Source organism: Diaphorina citri, unplaced genomic scaffold (genome assembly GCF_000475195.1).
Source record: "Diaphorina citri unplaced genomic scaffold, Diaci psyllid genome assembly version 1.1 scaffold400, whole genome shotgun sequence".
NCBI lineage: Eukaryota > Metazoa > Arthropoda > Insecta > Hemiptera > Psyllidae > Diaphorina > Diaphorina citri.
This window is the reverse complement of record NW_007377835.1, coordinates 80,786-98,609: the sequence shown is the minus strand read 5'-3', so window position 1 is coordinate 98,609 and position 17,824 is coordinate 80,786. Positions and strand designations below refer to the sequence as shown.

The window sequence follows — 17,824 nt, the reverse complement described above, 5'->3', positions numbered from 1 at the left end:
AATTTCAAACCTTCAACGATTTTCCGTTTGTGGTTTTATTTTTTCCTTTGGTTTGTGTCCGTTGGTCCGGTATCTATTTAGGTAAGTAATCGTTTTAAATTGGAGCTTTAAGTAAGGTTCGTTCTTCGTTATAGATACCGACCTACTTTCCTATCGAGGTTCTACCGTAAACCCATCACAATAATCAACAATAACTACCTATTAGCAGAATAAGGTATTACCTACCTACCTACCTACATATGAAAATAAATAAGAGATAGTAAGGCCGCTACATTCCTCACTCAAAGGATATCCCTCGCTATTCAGCGGGAGAACTCGGCAGCGGTCATGGGAACAGTGGGTAGGTACTCTACCAACTTTTCCAAGTTTGAAACGATTTTTTATAAAAGAAGAACACAAATAGGTAGCTTTTACTCTTCACAGTAATAAAGCTATTGTGTTCTTCTTTTCTAGATGAATCTTCACAAAGTCACGTCAGAATCTATCAAGATTTTTTATGTTAGGTATCTAGTTTTTACCTATTCGTTTTCTAAATAAAGCAGAAATAACATTATTAGTATCGTGTATCGACGAGATAGGTACAAGAAATTAGTAAGTAGGTACCTACCTATTTTAGGTCGGTAGGTACCTAGGTATGCAGGTATTTCAAAACCGCGAGGTTCGCCCCCAAGACACCACAGTACCTCAGTGCTAATTTCTTGACATTATGAAATTGTTAGATCAATTTTCTTTTCTTACATGTACCATGTACCTACCATAGATTTATTTATTGAATTTTAACAGATCTCTGCATCTCTGATGTAGGTACCTATGTAGCAATTGATTGTATCATGTAGGTATGTAGGTACCGTACCTAAGAGGAAACTGTAACTGTCAAGATCTTATCGTCCCGAAAGCGAAGAGAGAGGGAAGACAGGATAGAAGAAAGCCAGCCATTCCGGGAACAAACATTATGATATTCAGGATAAAATCCGCCCCGGGAGGGAATTGAACATAAAATACATAGCAAGAACTCTTTCCCCATGACACCCTGTACTAATAATGAGTGCAATATTCTACCAATCATGTTGTCCTTTGCAATTATATCGTGGGAAGAAGATTGAATACTTGCTTCACTCGTGCTTTGCTATCTTAACCTGTGTATAACCCTTGATCTGAACTAATAGCGATATCTGTCAGGGCCGTATAAAGGGGGCCAGGCCCAAGTCTTGGGGTCCTTTTTGCTCCTAGTAGGCTATAAACTGATTGGCCTAACATTTGGAAATTTGGACTATTCTACTCCCTGTTTATAGTCCCCTATTCCCTATAGCTAGACGCTGATCTACTCTCTGTTTATAGTCCCTCTGCCAGACTTATCAACCAAAAATTTTAGAAGAAAAAGAAAAATTCCGTTGGTCCTCATTTTTCCTGCTCTATGACTTTGAAACATCACCCAAGTAAGCGCAACTGTTCTATTGTATCATGTAGGTATGTAGATACTAGATACCGTACCTATTAGGGAGACCGTCTAATAAATAGGTACCCAAGATCAATTCACGTAGCTTGAATATGAGCTCGTACCTATACATATCGGTATCTACCTAGGGGTTTTTTAAGAGGATTGATAGAGAGAACTGTAACTGATGTCAAGGTCTTATCGTCCCGAAAGCGAAGAGAGAGGGAAGACAGGATAGGAGAAAGCCAGCCATTCCGGGAACAAACATGATATTCAGGATAAAATCCGCCCCGGGAGGGAATTGAACATAAAATACATAGCAAGAACTCATTCCCCATGACACCCCGTACTAATAATGAGTGCAATATTCTACCAATCATGTTGTCCTTTGCAATTATATCGTGGGAAGAAGATTGAATGCTTCACTCGTGCTTTGCTATCTTAACCTGTGTATACCCCTTGATCTGAAACTAATAGCGATATCTGTCAGGGCCGTATAAAGGGGGTCAGGCCCAAGTCGCGGGGTCCTTTTTGCTCCTAGTAGGCTATAAACTGATTGGCCTAACATTTGGAAATTTGGACTATTCTACTCTCTGTTTATAGTCCCCTAGCTAGACGCTGATCTACTCTCTGTTTATAGTCCCCTAGCTAGACGCTGATCTACTCTCTGCTTATAGTCCCTCTGCCAGACTTATCAACCAAAAATTTTATTTTACTCCCGCAGTTTTAAACAAGGTCTTATGTATTTGGTACCCTTCAGCCCGCTCGGCGCTTGTAAGACTCCTAAATGTACGTAGGGTGCCTGGTTGTACCTTGGCCCCCAAAATCACTTTTTGATTTTTTTAATTTTTTCTATTAATGTTATTGGCATAATTTTAATTGATTTAGAAAGGAAATTTTCTTGGCTATCTATACAATTAGCAATGATTGTTTTACTAATTTTTAATTAAGAGATATACCCAATTTTCCGACACCACCTTTTTGGGGTTCAAGGTACAACTACCCTATGTACCTTGGACCCATACCCTTTGTACCTTGGTCGCAATGTATTCTAAATGGAAAAAATCTTCAAATTTTGAAGGCAAATTTGGGGTTGAAGGGTTGGAGATAGGACTACACGCCTTATAGCTTTTTTCATCTACTCATTGAAAACTAATACCTCCCAAAATTTCTACTAAATTGGCCAACATTTTTTTTTACACCTTTTTTATCCGTCGTACCTTGGCCCCCAGGGCGTTGTACCTTGAACCCTAAGGATGTTGTACCTTGAACCCTAAGGATGTTGTACCTTGAACCCTAAGGATGTTGTACCTTGAACCCTAAGGATGTTGTACCTTGAACCCTAAGGATGTTGTACCTTGAACCCTAAGGATGTTGTACCTTGAACCCTAAGGATGTTGTACCTTGAACCCTAAGGATGTTGTACCTTGAACCCTAAGGATGTTGTACCTTGAACCCTAAGGATGTTGTACCTTGAACCCTAAGGATGTTGTACCTTGGACCCTAGATGTTTTGTACGGTGGACTCTAGGGGTGGGGTTTGTAACTGCTATGGTCTTATCCTCCCGAAATTGAAGAGAGAAGGAAGACAGGATAGGAGAAAGCCAGCTGTTCCGAGAACGAACATTATCCCATCAGGATAAAATCCGCCCCGGGCGGGAATCGAACCCGCGGCCTAGCGCTTACAAGGCAGATGCACTACCAACTAAGCTAACTAGGCTGGCCAACATTGTATTTCTGGTTCTTTCCATGACTTTGTACTATGCACCTGTTGTAATCCTGTACAATAAAACAATACATAGAAATAGCAAAGGGTGAGTGCGAAGGGCATCCACTCGTAAAATTTGTAGCAAAAAACAAATGTCTGCAGCCCAAAGCATTCACACTAATTAGGGCTGATTGAGAGGCTGACGAAAAACGCCGACCCCGTCTGAACACGGGAAAAGGTAGAGAAGAAGAAGAAGAAGAAGAAGAAGAAGAAGAAGAAGAAGAAGAATTTTGAATTTGAATTTGAATAAGATTTCTTTATTTTTGAATATTTAGGTACAAATAAAGCATCTCCTAGGCTGATTTCAACCTCTGAGGAGATGGTTCTTCTTCCTCTTCATTGGTTAATGGTTACTTATATATAACATGGCAATCACAACAAGAAGAAGAAGATTTACGGAAAAAATCTCGTATCCCCCACTGCAAACACCTATACGGGACCCATGGTGCCCTCACGGGTCAAGTGTAACGCCTTGCAAACTACACTGTCTCCTCCCATTCGCAATGGAGATATGCCCTCACGTTCTTCCATACCGGGTGAGTCATTATATTATATTTCCATTAAAAAAAAATCACAAAAATCCAACCGTACATCTTTATTGACCGAACGAACTGGGTTCTAATATTCAACTGGTAGTCACTTTTTTACACCATGCACAGAAAAAAACGTACCATTTGTCAATATTTTCTTCCGTTCCGTTTTATTTCCTGGAGCAAGTGCCACATTTAGGCAGGAACGACCTTGTTATAATGTAACGCCTTGCAAACTACACTGTCTCCTCCCATTCGCAATGGAGATATGCCCTCACGTTCTTCCATACCGGGTGAGTCATTATATTTCCATTAAAAAAATCACAAAAATCCAACCGTACATCTTTATTGACCGAACGAACTGAGCTCTAATATTCAACTGGTAGTCACTTTTTTACACCATGTCCATGCACAGAAAAAAACGTACCATTTGTCAATATTTTCTTCCGTTCCGTTTTATTTCCTCGAGCAAGTGCCACATTTAGGCAGGAACGACCTTGTTATAACGGTCTTTTAGTGCAAAATCGTTGGACAGGCTAAAGATCACATAATGTGAGAGTTACAAGTGTCCATGATATAACAATTTCAATTTTGGTTCTTCCTCTGAAAATCATTATAGGAAGCGTGGTACACTAGCGTTATCTTGATAAAGACAACCCACTCGCAATAGAAATTGAAGAAAAAAACTCGGACTTTCTTTTTGTAGAAATTTAAATTCCGCGAATATAAAATAAATAATAGGTACATACCTACAGATAAGTAGGTAGATACGTACCTATAACTATGAATTTTCAAACCTTCAATTATTTGTGTCTGGCCGAAACTCGAGATTTAGGTTAATCCATTTACCTATGCAAGAGATAGATATGTATGCGAACACCAATATGGATCAATGGATATATGTACAGGTATTTTGCCAATATCTGACAGTCTAGAGTCTAGAGTTGAAATTCTCAACAGAACATTAAAAACAGAATAAAAATAGCTTAAACATGAGAATAAAAAAAAATAGGGGAGGGTCCAATTGAGAGGAAATTACAGATCGCCAACACTTTATTTTGAATAGGTACTATAAATAGATACACTTACGTATACATAATATAGAGATAATGATTTGGTATAGACCACCTCCAAACTCTCTCAATTTTAGAGTAGGAAGTTTATACTTCTTTATAGTGTAACTCTGATTTGAACCAGCCTCACTCGGTTCAACTTCTCGGTTGCAATTCAAGTCAGGAATGGGACCTAACATTCTGGATGCTGCTTGCAGTGCCTCTTGATACTTCATAAAATAGGCCTCTGAATTGTTTGTATTTGAGGAACAAATCATCGATTGTTTTTTCGCTGCACAGGGAAATGTTGTCCGTGGATGTGGCGTGTTTGATCTTCGACACTTTCTTTCTTAACGGGTAACTTGCTGTGGATAACGTGTCAACTTTTCGACTGACCTCTGATTTGCTTCTGAAGATGTTTGCGCTTGTTTGGATTACGTTGTCTTGTCGGTTGTTTGCGGTTCTTTTGGTTACGTTGTCTAGCTGTTGGTGCTCACAAGTTGGTGACGCGGTTTTTGTTTGTGGTTTGGGCGTTTCATCTTTTGGTCGTGAACTATTGTTAATATTGCTATTGATTTTGTCACGCTTTCCAGAGGGACTCTCGCTTTCTTTTGGAGTGACTTGTTCTGTGGGTTCGTTTTCAGCAATGTGCTCTAATATTTTGTCACGCTTTCCAGAGGGACTCTCGCTTTCTTTTGGAGTGACTTGTTCTGTGGGTTCGTTTTCAGCAATGTGCTCTAATTTGTTGTCAACACCCTCCTTCGGATTGGTTTTGGTTTCTAGTTTGTTGTGAATTTTGAAGCATGGTTTCTTCACTCTGTTGGTTTTCCTGCCGAGCGTTGCGCTTGGATCTTTCATGATTTCAATGGTTTTAAATTTCTTATCCTCGAACCCTTGTTTTTGTTTCGATTGTTTGTTGAATTCTCTATGGTGAACATTGTTAATGTTGAGAAAAGGTTCTCGGATAGGCTCGCAATTATATTGAAAGCTAAAATCAACGTTGGGAAGTGACGGTTCGTTTCTGACGGATTTCAAGTTTTGGTAACTGATGTCCATTCGTTTCGACTGAAGAGACACACAGAGTTCACTACTAGAACACTTCTGTCGGTCACTGGATCTTTCATGATTTCAATGGTTTTAAATTTCTTATCCTCGAACCCTTGTTTTTGTTTCGATTGTTTGTTGAATTCTCTATGGTGAACACTGTTAATGTTGAGAAAAGGTTCTCGGATAGGCTCCCAATTATATTGAAAGCTAAAATCAACGTTGGGAAGTGACGGTTCGTTTCTGACGGATTTCAAGTTTTGGTAACTGTCCATTCGTTTCGACTGAAGAGACACACAGAGTTCACTACTAGAACACTTCTGTCGGTCACTGTCTGTTAATGTTGAGAAAAGGTTCTCGGATAGGCTCCCAATTATATTGAAAGCTAAAATCAACGTTGGGAAGTGACGGTTCGTTTCTGAGGGATTTCAAGTTTTGGTAACTGTCCATTCGGGTCGACTGAAGAGACACACAGAGTTCACTACTAGAACACTTCTGTCGGTCACTAGTATTTGTTGTCTTACAAATTTGATTTATTTATTTATTTATTTATTTGATTACACGCTAAGCATCACGGCCATGTGTGGTAGTTGTTTTTATATTACTTTAGTTTATTTATTTTTTTTTATCATTATTTAATATTTCAAAATTCAAAATTATTAAAAAAGTTTTGTTTCATAAATAAAACAAACAAAAGTTTTCATGACACAAAATGACAAAATTTGACACATAGGTAAAAAGCGGTTTCATAATTGACTTACTATTATTGTTGCTACTAAACTCTCAAATTATATTCAGGACAAATTTCTATACCTCAGCAAGGATTGAACCCACGCTCTCTTGATTACCAGGCGAGCGTCGTAAAAGTGCACCTAATGAAGTAATAATAAATTACACATGTATGACATGTATCAAAAATATTACAGAATAAAGTTATTAGGTTATCGCATATCGGTAGTTTTATAAACACATGCCACGCACGCCTAAGGTTTTTAACTGACAATCATGTACATACCTATTATGCATTCACCTTCACCTGCCCGAAAATCCCGAAAAAATTTATTACTAAAAATTCTTATTTGGATAGAAAAAAAAACACAAATTTCAATAAATCACGAGAACACGAGAGAACACCGCAATTCCCTTGGCAACTTTCAACGGGAAACTAAAAAATCATAATAGGTACTCGTAGTAAAAATAAAAAATAAACTTAAAAAAGAACTTAGGAACTTGTTCGCCAATAAAGTTATTAGGTTATCGCATATCGGTAGTTTTATAAACACATGCCACGCACGCCTAAGGTTTTTAACTGACAATCATGTACATATACCTATTATGCATTCACCTGCCCGAAAATCCCGACAAAATTTATTTATGATTTTATTACTAAAAATTCTTATTTCGATAGAAAAAAAAACACACAAATTTCAATAAATCACGAGAGAACACCGCAATTCACTTGGCAACTTTCAACGGGAAACTAAAAAATCATAATATGAACAGTGTTTCTTCATTTTCCTGCTCTCATTTGACTCGGCAGTTTTGGAGTGGACTTTCTTGATGGGCGTACTATGATGACGGGGTCCGTTTACTTCTTTGAAAATGGTGAGAATTGAGTCTGACTCTGGGACTTGATCCTTTTGTTTGCAGCAAAAATCATAATAGGTACTCGTAGTAAAAATAAAAAATAAACTTAAAAAAGAACTTAGGAACTTGTTCGCTATAAAGAATTGTTTCGTCATTAAATTATATCTAATTAAATCGCATTATGTCGTGAATTCGTGATAGTTTACATGCGATACCGGCATACAGGCGATACTGATTGGTAATATATGGACGGGATCGGAATATCGGATACACAACATGAAGTATTATCATTATTATTATAATAGCTATAATAATAATGGTAATAATAAGTACTTCACATAATGAAATTCAAATGAAGCTTCTTCCCGGGTAAAAAAATAAAAACATACAGGCGATACTGATTGGTAATATATGGACGGGATCGGAATATCGGATACACAACATGAAGTATTATCATTATTATTATAATAGCGATAATAATGATGGTAATAATAGGTACTTCACATAATGAAATTCAAATGAAGCTTATTCCCGGGTAAAAAAAATAAAAAGAAAGGCATGAACATCACACGACTAGCAAAAATTCGAAATAAAATGGATGATTTTCACGAAATTGTTACGAACGCGTCCTTGGAACAGACTGGGAATGTGCCAATGTGGGAATGGTCCCAAAAAAATTTCATCGCTCTACGACGAACCGTTCTCTTCATTTAATTTTAAACAGATTATCAATTATTTTGATTAATTATAGTCTTAAAATCCCACCATTCAACATTTTTTATTGTTATTATTAAAATATGACTGCGTACCACCTAAAATGTATCCACGTACCACCAGTGGTACGCGTACCACCGGTTGAGAACCTCTGCTCTAGGTAGTCTAGGTTCCCCGTACAGAGGGTAATGGAAAGTAATCCAAGGGGGCGGGTCCAAATATGATTCTTATTACCCGAGAAGAATATGAAGAAGATTTCGTTTCTTAACCTTTAATCCTTCCCAATGTGAGAGATGTGAGTATCTTTAAAGATTATCCATAAAACATATAGCACGATTAGTTTCTTAACCTTTAATCCTTCCCAATGTGAGAGATGTGAGTATCTTTAAAGATTATCCATAAAACATATAGCACGATTAGTACATTAAAACATTAAATATTTAATATGTATAGGGTGATGTTAAATATTTAATATACAGAGGGATTCTTTATACACTGAGAAAAAAAAAACTAGGCAGCCTAATCGGGTGACTGGGTTCCGGCACTCTAATATTGAACTCTATATCGGGAAGCTGGACACTATAATATAGCACTCCAACAGCGAAGATTTCGTTTCTTAACCTTTAATCCTTCCCAATGTGAGAGATGTGAGTATCTTTAAAGATTATCCATAAAACATATAGCACGATTGGTACATTAAAACATTAAATATTTAATATGTATAGGGTGATGTTAAATATTTAATATACAGAGGGATTCTTTATACATAAAAAAAACTAGGCAGCCTAATCGGGTGACTGGGTTCCGGCACTCTAATATTGAACTCTACATCGGGAAGCTGGACACTACGAGTATAATATAGCACTCCAACAGCCTAAATCAGGGGAAGTAACCCAATAATAGAGTTCTTCCACCCTAAACTTGTGGCACCCTGTCCCCATTTTTTTTTCTCAGTGTGTCTTTGCGGAAGGGTTAGGGTGCTCGTTTAGTGAGCTGGAGGACGCGGGTTCAATCCCTCAACCGCGGCAGGAATTTTACCCTCTTTTGACTTTGAAGTCTTAAGATGTGTGCAAACATAGTCGACGGCCGTCGATCGACGTCGATTCACATCAATTGATGGCTGTCGACTCTGTGTGGACACAGGGACACACCTTTAGAGATGTTATAGGTAAACACTGAGACCAAATTTCATTAACCTGTCTTCTATTTAGCTAAAACAGATCCTTTTGTGTTTGTTACAGGGCATTGTAGTGTTTTGAAGATGGCGTTCACGATGAGACCTAGTTGGAGCGGGATTTCTTCTTGGCAGCCGCTGAGCGTGGTTTGATAGAGAATGCAGGTTGAGCAGATGACGATGGGGATGTTGCCCGGGTATTCCAGGGAGGACTGGAACAGAAAGCGGAATGAAGTTAGTCACAGTCACAAAAGACTACACAACGATTTTTTCTAATAAGGTTGTTTGTACATTGTCTTCTTACATAAAATGCCCACTCCGAGGCTTAGGTGTAGGGGCAATCAGTCCTGGAGGATGGGTTAAGCTTCTACGAATCTACATTTTTAAATAAGGTTTTGTTTGCAGCAAATAATATGTACCTTCTTGCTCGAGGAAAGAAAAGGTTTTTGACTCTGAATTTACGAAGGCAGCGGAAGTGTGTAGGTATTGTAGAAGTCACTTTTAAATTGATTTTTTACTTTCCATTTTTCTTCTTTTTTACCTGAACCAAAAAATGAATGTGCAAATTTTCACCGTGTATTGAATAGTTTTGGCAAAAAACTATCGGACAAAACTTTCAGGCCTTTGTTGGCATATTTCTACTACAATAAGACTTTTGAATATTGGGAAAAACATCAAGACAAATTAGCAAAAACCAAAATCCACATAGCAAGAGGACATTGATACTTTTAACATTCACTTCTTTCAATGACTTTTTGAAGATGGCGTTCACGATGAGACCTAGTTGGAGCGGGATTTCTTCTTGGCAGCCGCTGAGCGTGGTTTGATAGAGAATGCAGGTGGAGGAGATGACGATGGGGATGTTGCCCGGGTACTCCAGGGAGGACTGGAACAAAGAACGAAACAAGTCAGTCACTGTAGACCACACAACGTTTTATAATAAGGTTGTTTGTATGTATAGATTGTCTTCACACAAAAAGCACTCCGAGGCTTAGGTGTAGGGGCAAACAGCCCTAATAGTGGGTTAAGCTTCTACGAATCTACATTGTTAAATATAAGGTTGTTCGTAGTAAATACCTACTTGCTCGAGAAGAGAAAACGTTTTTGCCTCTGAATTTACGAAGGTAGCAGAAGTAGGTATTGTACAAGTCATTTTTAAATTGATTTTTTTTTTCCTTTTTACCTCATCCAAAAAAAACTTAACTGCAAACTTCCACCGTGTATTGAATATTTTTGGGGCAAAACTGTCGGACCAAACTTTCAGGCTTTTGGCATTTTTTACTAAGACGGTATCTTATAGTAAGACTTTTGAATGTTGGAAAAACATCAGACCAAAGTCAAAATTTACATAGCGAGAAGGCACCGTTAGAACTTTGTTTAGCCGTAACAGTTCAATTAATTTCTCAAATTCTCACCTGTGCTAAATACCGATCGATATCATCCTCATTGAGCCCGAAACTTCTCTCATCTGAATCACTCGACGATGACAGATCGCAACGACTAGATCGCTTGCGGAACTTTTTACGCGCGCGTCTCAGTTTGCGTTTGCCGCGGGTGGTCGCGTTGGTGATGACGTCACTATCGGGACCTTCGGAACAGCGCGAGAAGAGGGGGAGATCGGTCCTGAAATCAGAGGCGTTTTTCCGTTTAGACTTTAGAGTAACAACCCGTTCCCACTTGTAAAAAAATCGTGTCGTGTTTAAGTGGGAATACTCTCTTTTCAATTACATTGCCTACAGGTCGTACGTGTGAAACTCAGGACAAGTGGAAACGGGCCTTAACCTGCCAAAATGGAACGACTCTGAAGATGTGTCTACACTACAGTCGAAGTAAAACGATCAACATAATAATAAAGTATGTAGGTCAGATCAAGTATTTTGACAGAGATTTTGTAAGCGCTAGGTCGGGGATTCCTAAGCAGATAAGGTTCGTTCTCGGAACGGCTGGCTTTCTCCTATCCTGTCTTCCTTCTCTCTTCGCTTTCGGTTTACAGTTCCCTCTAATCTAAAGAAGGAAAAAAAATTCCCTAATTTACTTAACCTCCGGACGGACAGACAGTAAATCAGAAATCTTACTACCAATAAAACAATAAAATGGGGTTATCCCGTAAATTTCTAAAAAAAAAAAAATCTTACCTTGGAGACAAAAAAAGGAGCTTATGGGTTTTATGTTCGATTTACATACATAAGTCTTTAAAGGTACTTATTGTTTCTAGATGAAACCCTTTAGTTTCTTGGTTTCTTCATATTCGGACCCAAGATAAACCCCCGAGGGGAGGGGGAGGGTCAAGGGATATGTCTGTGTTGGATATGTTGATCTTATCTTTTCTTTCGGACTCGGGTCTCGAAACCTCCTACATTCCTAGACTGGGTATAGAAATCTTGTCTATTTTGAATTTTTTTGACGTTCAAATTATGCCTTACTATAGAATGTTAGATTATGCTGATAAGGTGATGCCCATGTTTAGTAGGTATTATTACACTATTATTTTACTGGACAATCTGGACATATACCTGGACTAGACTAGACAAGCTAAAAGAATTTGGATTTGGAGTCACCCTCTTTTATGTTTTTTTTTTTTTTAAGACACCTCGCCAAACCTCCTTTTTAGTTTCATAGTTGAAAATTATGGGATTCCAGTTGTAGGTAGGTATTAACACCAGAAGAACTTAGTGCCCAAGTAGTTACATTGACCTAGTAGGTACGAAACTACGTAGAGGTCCGGGTTCTTTTCAATAGGAATCGAAAATCCAAATAATATGCATTTATGCGTACATAATTCATTACAATAATTATATAGGTACCTATCTATACTAACCGAATAGATCCAGAATCAGGATTGGGTGAATCCTCCTTGTAGAGGTGAAACTGAGGTGCTCTTCCATCCAACCTCCAGGTCATGAAGGCGTTTTCGAAAACCGGCACCTTCAAAAGTGAGCTGACAAAAGTTGATAATCTAAAGAATAAAATCAACAGTCCTACCAATAATGAAAAGATCAAGACTGATTTGATGAATCCTACGGGTGATTTCGTCAAAAATGGACCGATTACATCAAATCTGAAAGACAAAGTCGACAATTCTGACTTGAATGGAGCGATTATAACTGCCAATTTAAAGAACAAAATCGAAAATCCAGTCAAAAATGAAACGAGCAAAGCGGATTTAGAAAACTTCAGCAATACTGCTCGTCACAAAATCCGTCTTCCCAGTCTTTGAATGAAGCAGCCTTTGAACGAGTTCAATCGGACATCGACCTCTCCTTCCTCCAACTGAAATCAATGTAAGAAGTAGGTAAATTATGTAAGTCTGTATGTACATAAATTGCTTTTTGATTTGCCCATATAGGTATTCCTTTTTTTATCACGTTTTTATGACGTAGGTAATTATGGCGTGAAATAAAGTAGTGTGTAAAGGAATAGTTACTAGGTGCCTGTATCTTGGACATTTCTCAGATTTTTTTTTTCCAAACGACACAAAATGTCCTTGTTGGCTACGTAATTTGAGGTCGCGTGCTTCAAAGGGTTAAATGAGAGTGTTCCCAGTTCCCACTGAGCACGACACGATTTTTTTCCGAACTTCAAGTGGGAATGGGCCTTAAGCAGGTACCTATAGCTTTTTTTATGGGATTTTACCTATACCAGACAGACACCATGGGAGAAGATTTGATTATGAAGTTCCCAAAATTCGAGAACAGAATTGGAGACAAGTTGATCATGCAGTTACCAACATTGAGGAATATACCTCTGAAGAGTCTGAACCAAATGGTCATAGTAGATTCCAGTCAACTAGAAAACATAGAACAAGCAGACTGAATTCAAAACATGCCGTTATTCTTACAAAATTCACTGACAAGATATACACAAGAAATCAACCGAAAATCAATGATTCCAGTGACGTATCAAATTACAGCGATGCCACACGTGACGACACATACAGTGTTGTCAGCCCTGCGAAATTTCCTGTTCCCACCGTACGTGCCAGAAGTTTTAACCGCGGAAATCATCTGGCTGGTTATTCCACATCTGGAAAATGGAGTTGCAGAATCACGATTTACCGGCATTTTTTTAATCGATTTATCTCGGGATCTAGAAGTCGTAGAAGAAAAAGGAAAATTCCGTTGGTCCTCATTTTTCCTGCTCTATGACTTTGAAACATCACCCAAGTAAGCGCAACTGATCTATTGCACTCTGCCTCGTGACTATGATCAAGTGGTCAAATAACTAATCATTAATCATGGGTTAATAAGTTAATATTGAACGAATTGATTAGGAAATAGAAGCACATAATAAAGGTAATAATATTTAGCTATACATAATATGTAGGTACGTACCTACATTGTACATTGGTGCTTACTTAGATTAAATTGGCGCTAGGTATTAATAGATCAGTTGCGCTTACTTGGGTGGTGTTTCAAAGTCATAGAGCAGGAAAAATGAGGACCAACGGAATTTTTCTTTTTCTTCTACGACTTCTAGATCCCGAGATAAATCGATTTAAAAAATACCGGCAAATCGTAAACTTTGACGTCACGGCATACGCTCCCGTAGGCGATGACGTCACATCAAATGTCCCGAGCAAAGCTCCCTTGCAGGTAACGCATTAATGTGTTTGTGCGCATACGTTTCTGCGCAGTTCTTTCTGCTCCGCCGCTAGCGTGCTTGCATAGTGGCGCTACCTAGCGGACAAAAATAGCAACTGCGTTAAGTCTGACGTCACAAATCTTTGAACTTTTTAATTATAAAAATTGAATTTTCGACCTTTTACAGTTGTTTTTTTGGAGTTTTGACCTCAGATTTGGATTTTTCCCAACTTTTTACATAGGAATCGACCATTTATTTTTAATTTTTACCCACTTGCAACTCCTCCATTTTGACTTGACTTTTGTTTTTCTTCTCTTCAATTGTCCTCTCTAAACGAGGAGTTTCTTCACCGAGTCTGTTTATATTCTTTCCTAAAAGAGATAATGAGTAACGGAGGCACTTTTCTTGCAATTATTATTTTCTTTTTCAGGTTACTGGTGTGCAGCTACTTCACGCTATCGTCAAATCCTTCCAGCACAACTCTCGCATGATCCAGTTTATTTTGAACGAAAACATTCTCTCGTTTCTCACCATTGAAACGTTGTTGGCGTCCGACATCTGCACAGAGTAAGTCGTACAGTGGTCGGTTTCGATCCGGACCACAGCGCAGGTTACAATTTTATGTCCTAGTGTTTAACAATTTGACCACAATAATACTAAGATAGATTTAAGTAGGTAACTATTATTTATGGGCGTTCAAGGAGTTTTTAACCCTCAATCCTTCCAACATCGTGAAATAAATACACACATACCTACTTCACGGACACAGAATGTAAAGTAATGTAGAACTTTGTTGAAAAAAGGCTCCCTATAGGGCATTCAAGGGTCCGTTAATTCAAATACAATTCGGCAAAAATGGCTCAAGTTTGTGTCAACTGAGGAGGAAACAGCTCATTCTATGATCCATCTTTTCAGATTAACTTGTGCTTCCATCAACATCATTTCCGAACACGCCTGTTTCTATGCCAACAACTACGCCAAGGAATTCCTTACCAATCTGGTGCGAGCTTTGGATGTCAGCTTGGAAGATGGACAGTATGTCAATAGTGTGCCACTTCTGTTTGAAACGAAGGGCTAAGTGGCAAAGAACGAAGAACGCAATAATATACAATTGAAAAGGCCAGGAAATAAAGAGGTTATGGAATTATATTGTCATTTATTTGAGAATTTAACCACACAATAAAAAGGTTATGGAATTATATTGTCATTTATTTGAGAATTTAACCACACAATAAAAAGGTTATGGAATTATATTGTCATTTATTTGAGAATTTAACCACACAATAAAAAGGTTATGGAATTATACTGTCATTTATTTGAGAATTTAACCACACAATAAAAAGGTTATGGAATTATATTGTCATTTATTTGAGAATTTAACCACACAATAAATAATAGAGTTATAGACTATAGAGGTCGAATTAACTTTGCCTGGCACGCTGGCCCATTACCAAGTGGGTAGTCCACAAGTGTAGCAAAAATTCGAAATAAAATGGATGATTTTCACGAAATTGTTACGAACGCGTCCTTGGAACAGACTGGGAATGTGCCAATGTGGGATTGGTCCCAAAAAAAAATATCATCGCTCTACGACGAACCGTTCTCAAGACAAACCGCTTTTTCTTGTCCTCAGGAGACCCTAACACTGATATTTCCAGCCATTGATTGGTGTGATTAATGCCTCGGTATTCTCTAGGTAGTCTAGGTTCCCCGTACATAGGGTAATGGAAAGTAATCCAAGGCCATTGATTGGTGTGATTAATGCCTCGGTATTCTCTAGGTAGTCTAGGTTCCCCGTACATATGTCCACATTCACACATCAGGTCGACCACATGCGGGTCTTCAAACCTCATATAACCTTCTAGTTCACCAAATTGACGATTGTCACACTGATCAACCACATTTCGGCCGTCTCCGAAGCTCAAACAATAGGTTCCCGGTTGGCCCCGTTGATTTGCGTCCAACAGTTCTGTGTTGACAACGGTTTCCCCAAAATTAAAAAAAAAAAAAAAAAAAAAGAAATTCTTACCTTGGAGACAAAAAAAGGAGCTTATGGGTTTTATGTTCGATTTGCATACATAAGTCTTTAAAGGTACTTATTGTTTCTAGATGAAACCCTTTAGTTTCTTTGTTTCTTCACATTCGGACCCAAGATAAGGCCCCGGGGGGAGGGGGCGGGGGAGGGTCAAGGGATATGTCTGTGTTGGATATGTTGATCTTATCTTTTCTTTCGGACTCGGGGTCTCGAAACCTCCTACATTCCTAGACTGGGTATAGAAATCTTGTCTATTTTGAATTTTTGACGTTCAAATTATGCCTTACTATAGAATGTTAGATTATGCTGATAAGGTGATGCCCATGTTTAGTAGGTAGGTATTATTACACTATTATTTTACTGGACAATCTGGACATATACCTAGACCAGACAAGCTAAAAGAATTTGGATTTGGAGTCACCCTCCTTTTTTTTTAAGACACCTCGCCAAACCTCCTTTTTAGTTTCATAGTTGAAAATTATGGGATTCCAGTTGTAGGTAGGTTACACCAGAAGAACTTAGTGCCCAAGTAGTTACATTGACCTAGTAGGTACGAAACTACGTAGAGGTCCCGGTTCTTTTCAATAGGAATCGAAAATCCAATCGAAAATCGATGAATTCGCACCTCTAACAGAATCACGTGTCACACGTCCTCCAATCCCTTGGATGAATGCATCTATTAAAAGATGCATGCGTCTGAGGGATAAACTATGGATAAAATATAGGAGGACCAAAAGCATAGAAGACCGTATGGCGTATAATACCCAAAAGAATGCTACAAATTATGCAGTGAGACGTGCTCAAAAATACTTCTCCAGAAGCATTCTTAAGGGTGGATCCAAATCGACATGGAATAGGCTGAGGAGCCTGGGACTTGGTAAGATCAAGTCCTCGGCCCCTCTCCATGTTGGTTTGGATGAACTAAACCAGTACTTTGTTTCAGTTGTTCCTGTACCATGTCCAACAGTGAAGAACACAATCTTGGAAGAAATTGAGAATGGTGAAATACCTAGCTGGACAATAAGAGTAAATACCTACAACCGAAGTTTTCATTGAATACGAAATAGCAAAGACAAGATGCCTCACCACAGAAGGGTTCATATGGACGATGCGAAACCCAGAAAATGTTTCATTCCCCAGAACAATAGAACCAAATGCAAGCAACCAACTCCCCGATATGATAGACATCTAAGCCGCGCGCTTACTGAACCGAGCGCTATTGAACCTGAAAGAAGTGGAAACGATAGAGCAGTCCATCTTCAGCAAAAATATCAACATGATGGCAGACATGGAAACTATCGAGATGGAGACCTGAAGAACCAGTCAGTCGACACATCAAAAAGTATTTCCAAAAGATACCTTGAAAAGAGTGAAGGACAGTTTGAAAGACGGTATGTCTCTGCTGGTATTTCTGGTCCTAATATCGGAGACAGACACCATGGGAGAAGATTTGATTATGAAGTTCCCAAAATTCGAGAACAGAATTGGAGACAAGTTGATCATGCAGTTACCAACATTGAGGAATATACCTCTGAAGAGTCTGAACCAAATGGTCATAGTAGATTCCAGTCAACTAGAAAACATAGAACAAGCAGACTGAATTCAAAACATGCCGTTATTCTTACAAAATTCACTGACAAGATATACACAAGAAATCAACCGAAAATCAATGATTCCAGTGACGAATCAAATTACAGCGATGCCACACGTGACGACACATACGATGTTGTCAGCCCTGCGAAATTTCTTGTTCCCACCGTACGTGCCAGAAGTTTTAACCGCGGAAATCATCTGGCTGGTTATTCCACATCTGGAAAATGGAGTTGCAGAACAAAACCACCCTGTGACGATATTTACGAATTTCCAGCTGATGAGACGGAAGACAGTTCAGATGATGATGCCGAT

The 17,824-nt window shown here is 38.5% G+C and overlaps 1 protein-coding gene across 1 annotated transcript; it reads right to left on the bottom strand.

Moving 5' to 3' along the window:
* Nucleotides 1-4,964: 4,964 nt before the first annotated feature.
* LOC113467083 lies at nucleotides 4,965-12,204 on the bottom strand. The gene is made up of 6 exons (XM_026823051.1): nucleotides 12,122-12,204; nucleotides 10,719-10,926; nucleotides 10,022-10,189; nucleotides 9,374-9,515; nucleotides 5,919-6,162; nucleotides 4,965-5,652 (listed from the first exon to the last, which is right to left on the bottom strand). The coding sequence occupies exons 1-6, from the start codon at nucleotides 12,202-12,204 to the stop codon at nucleotides 4,965-4,967; spliced, it is 1,533 nt and encodes a 510-aa protein (XP_026678852.1).
* Between the last annotated feature and the right edge of the window lie 5,620 nt (nucleotides 12,205-17,824).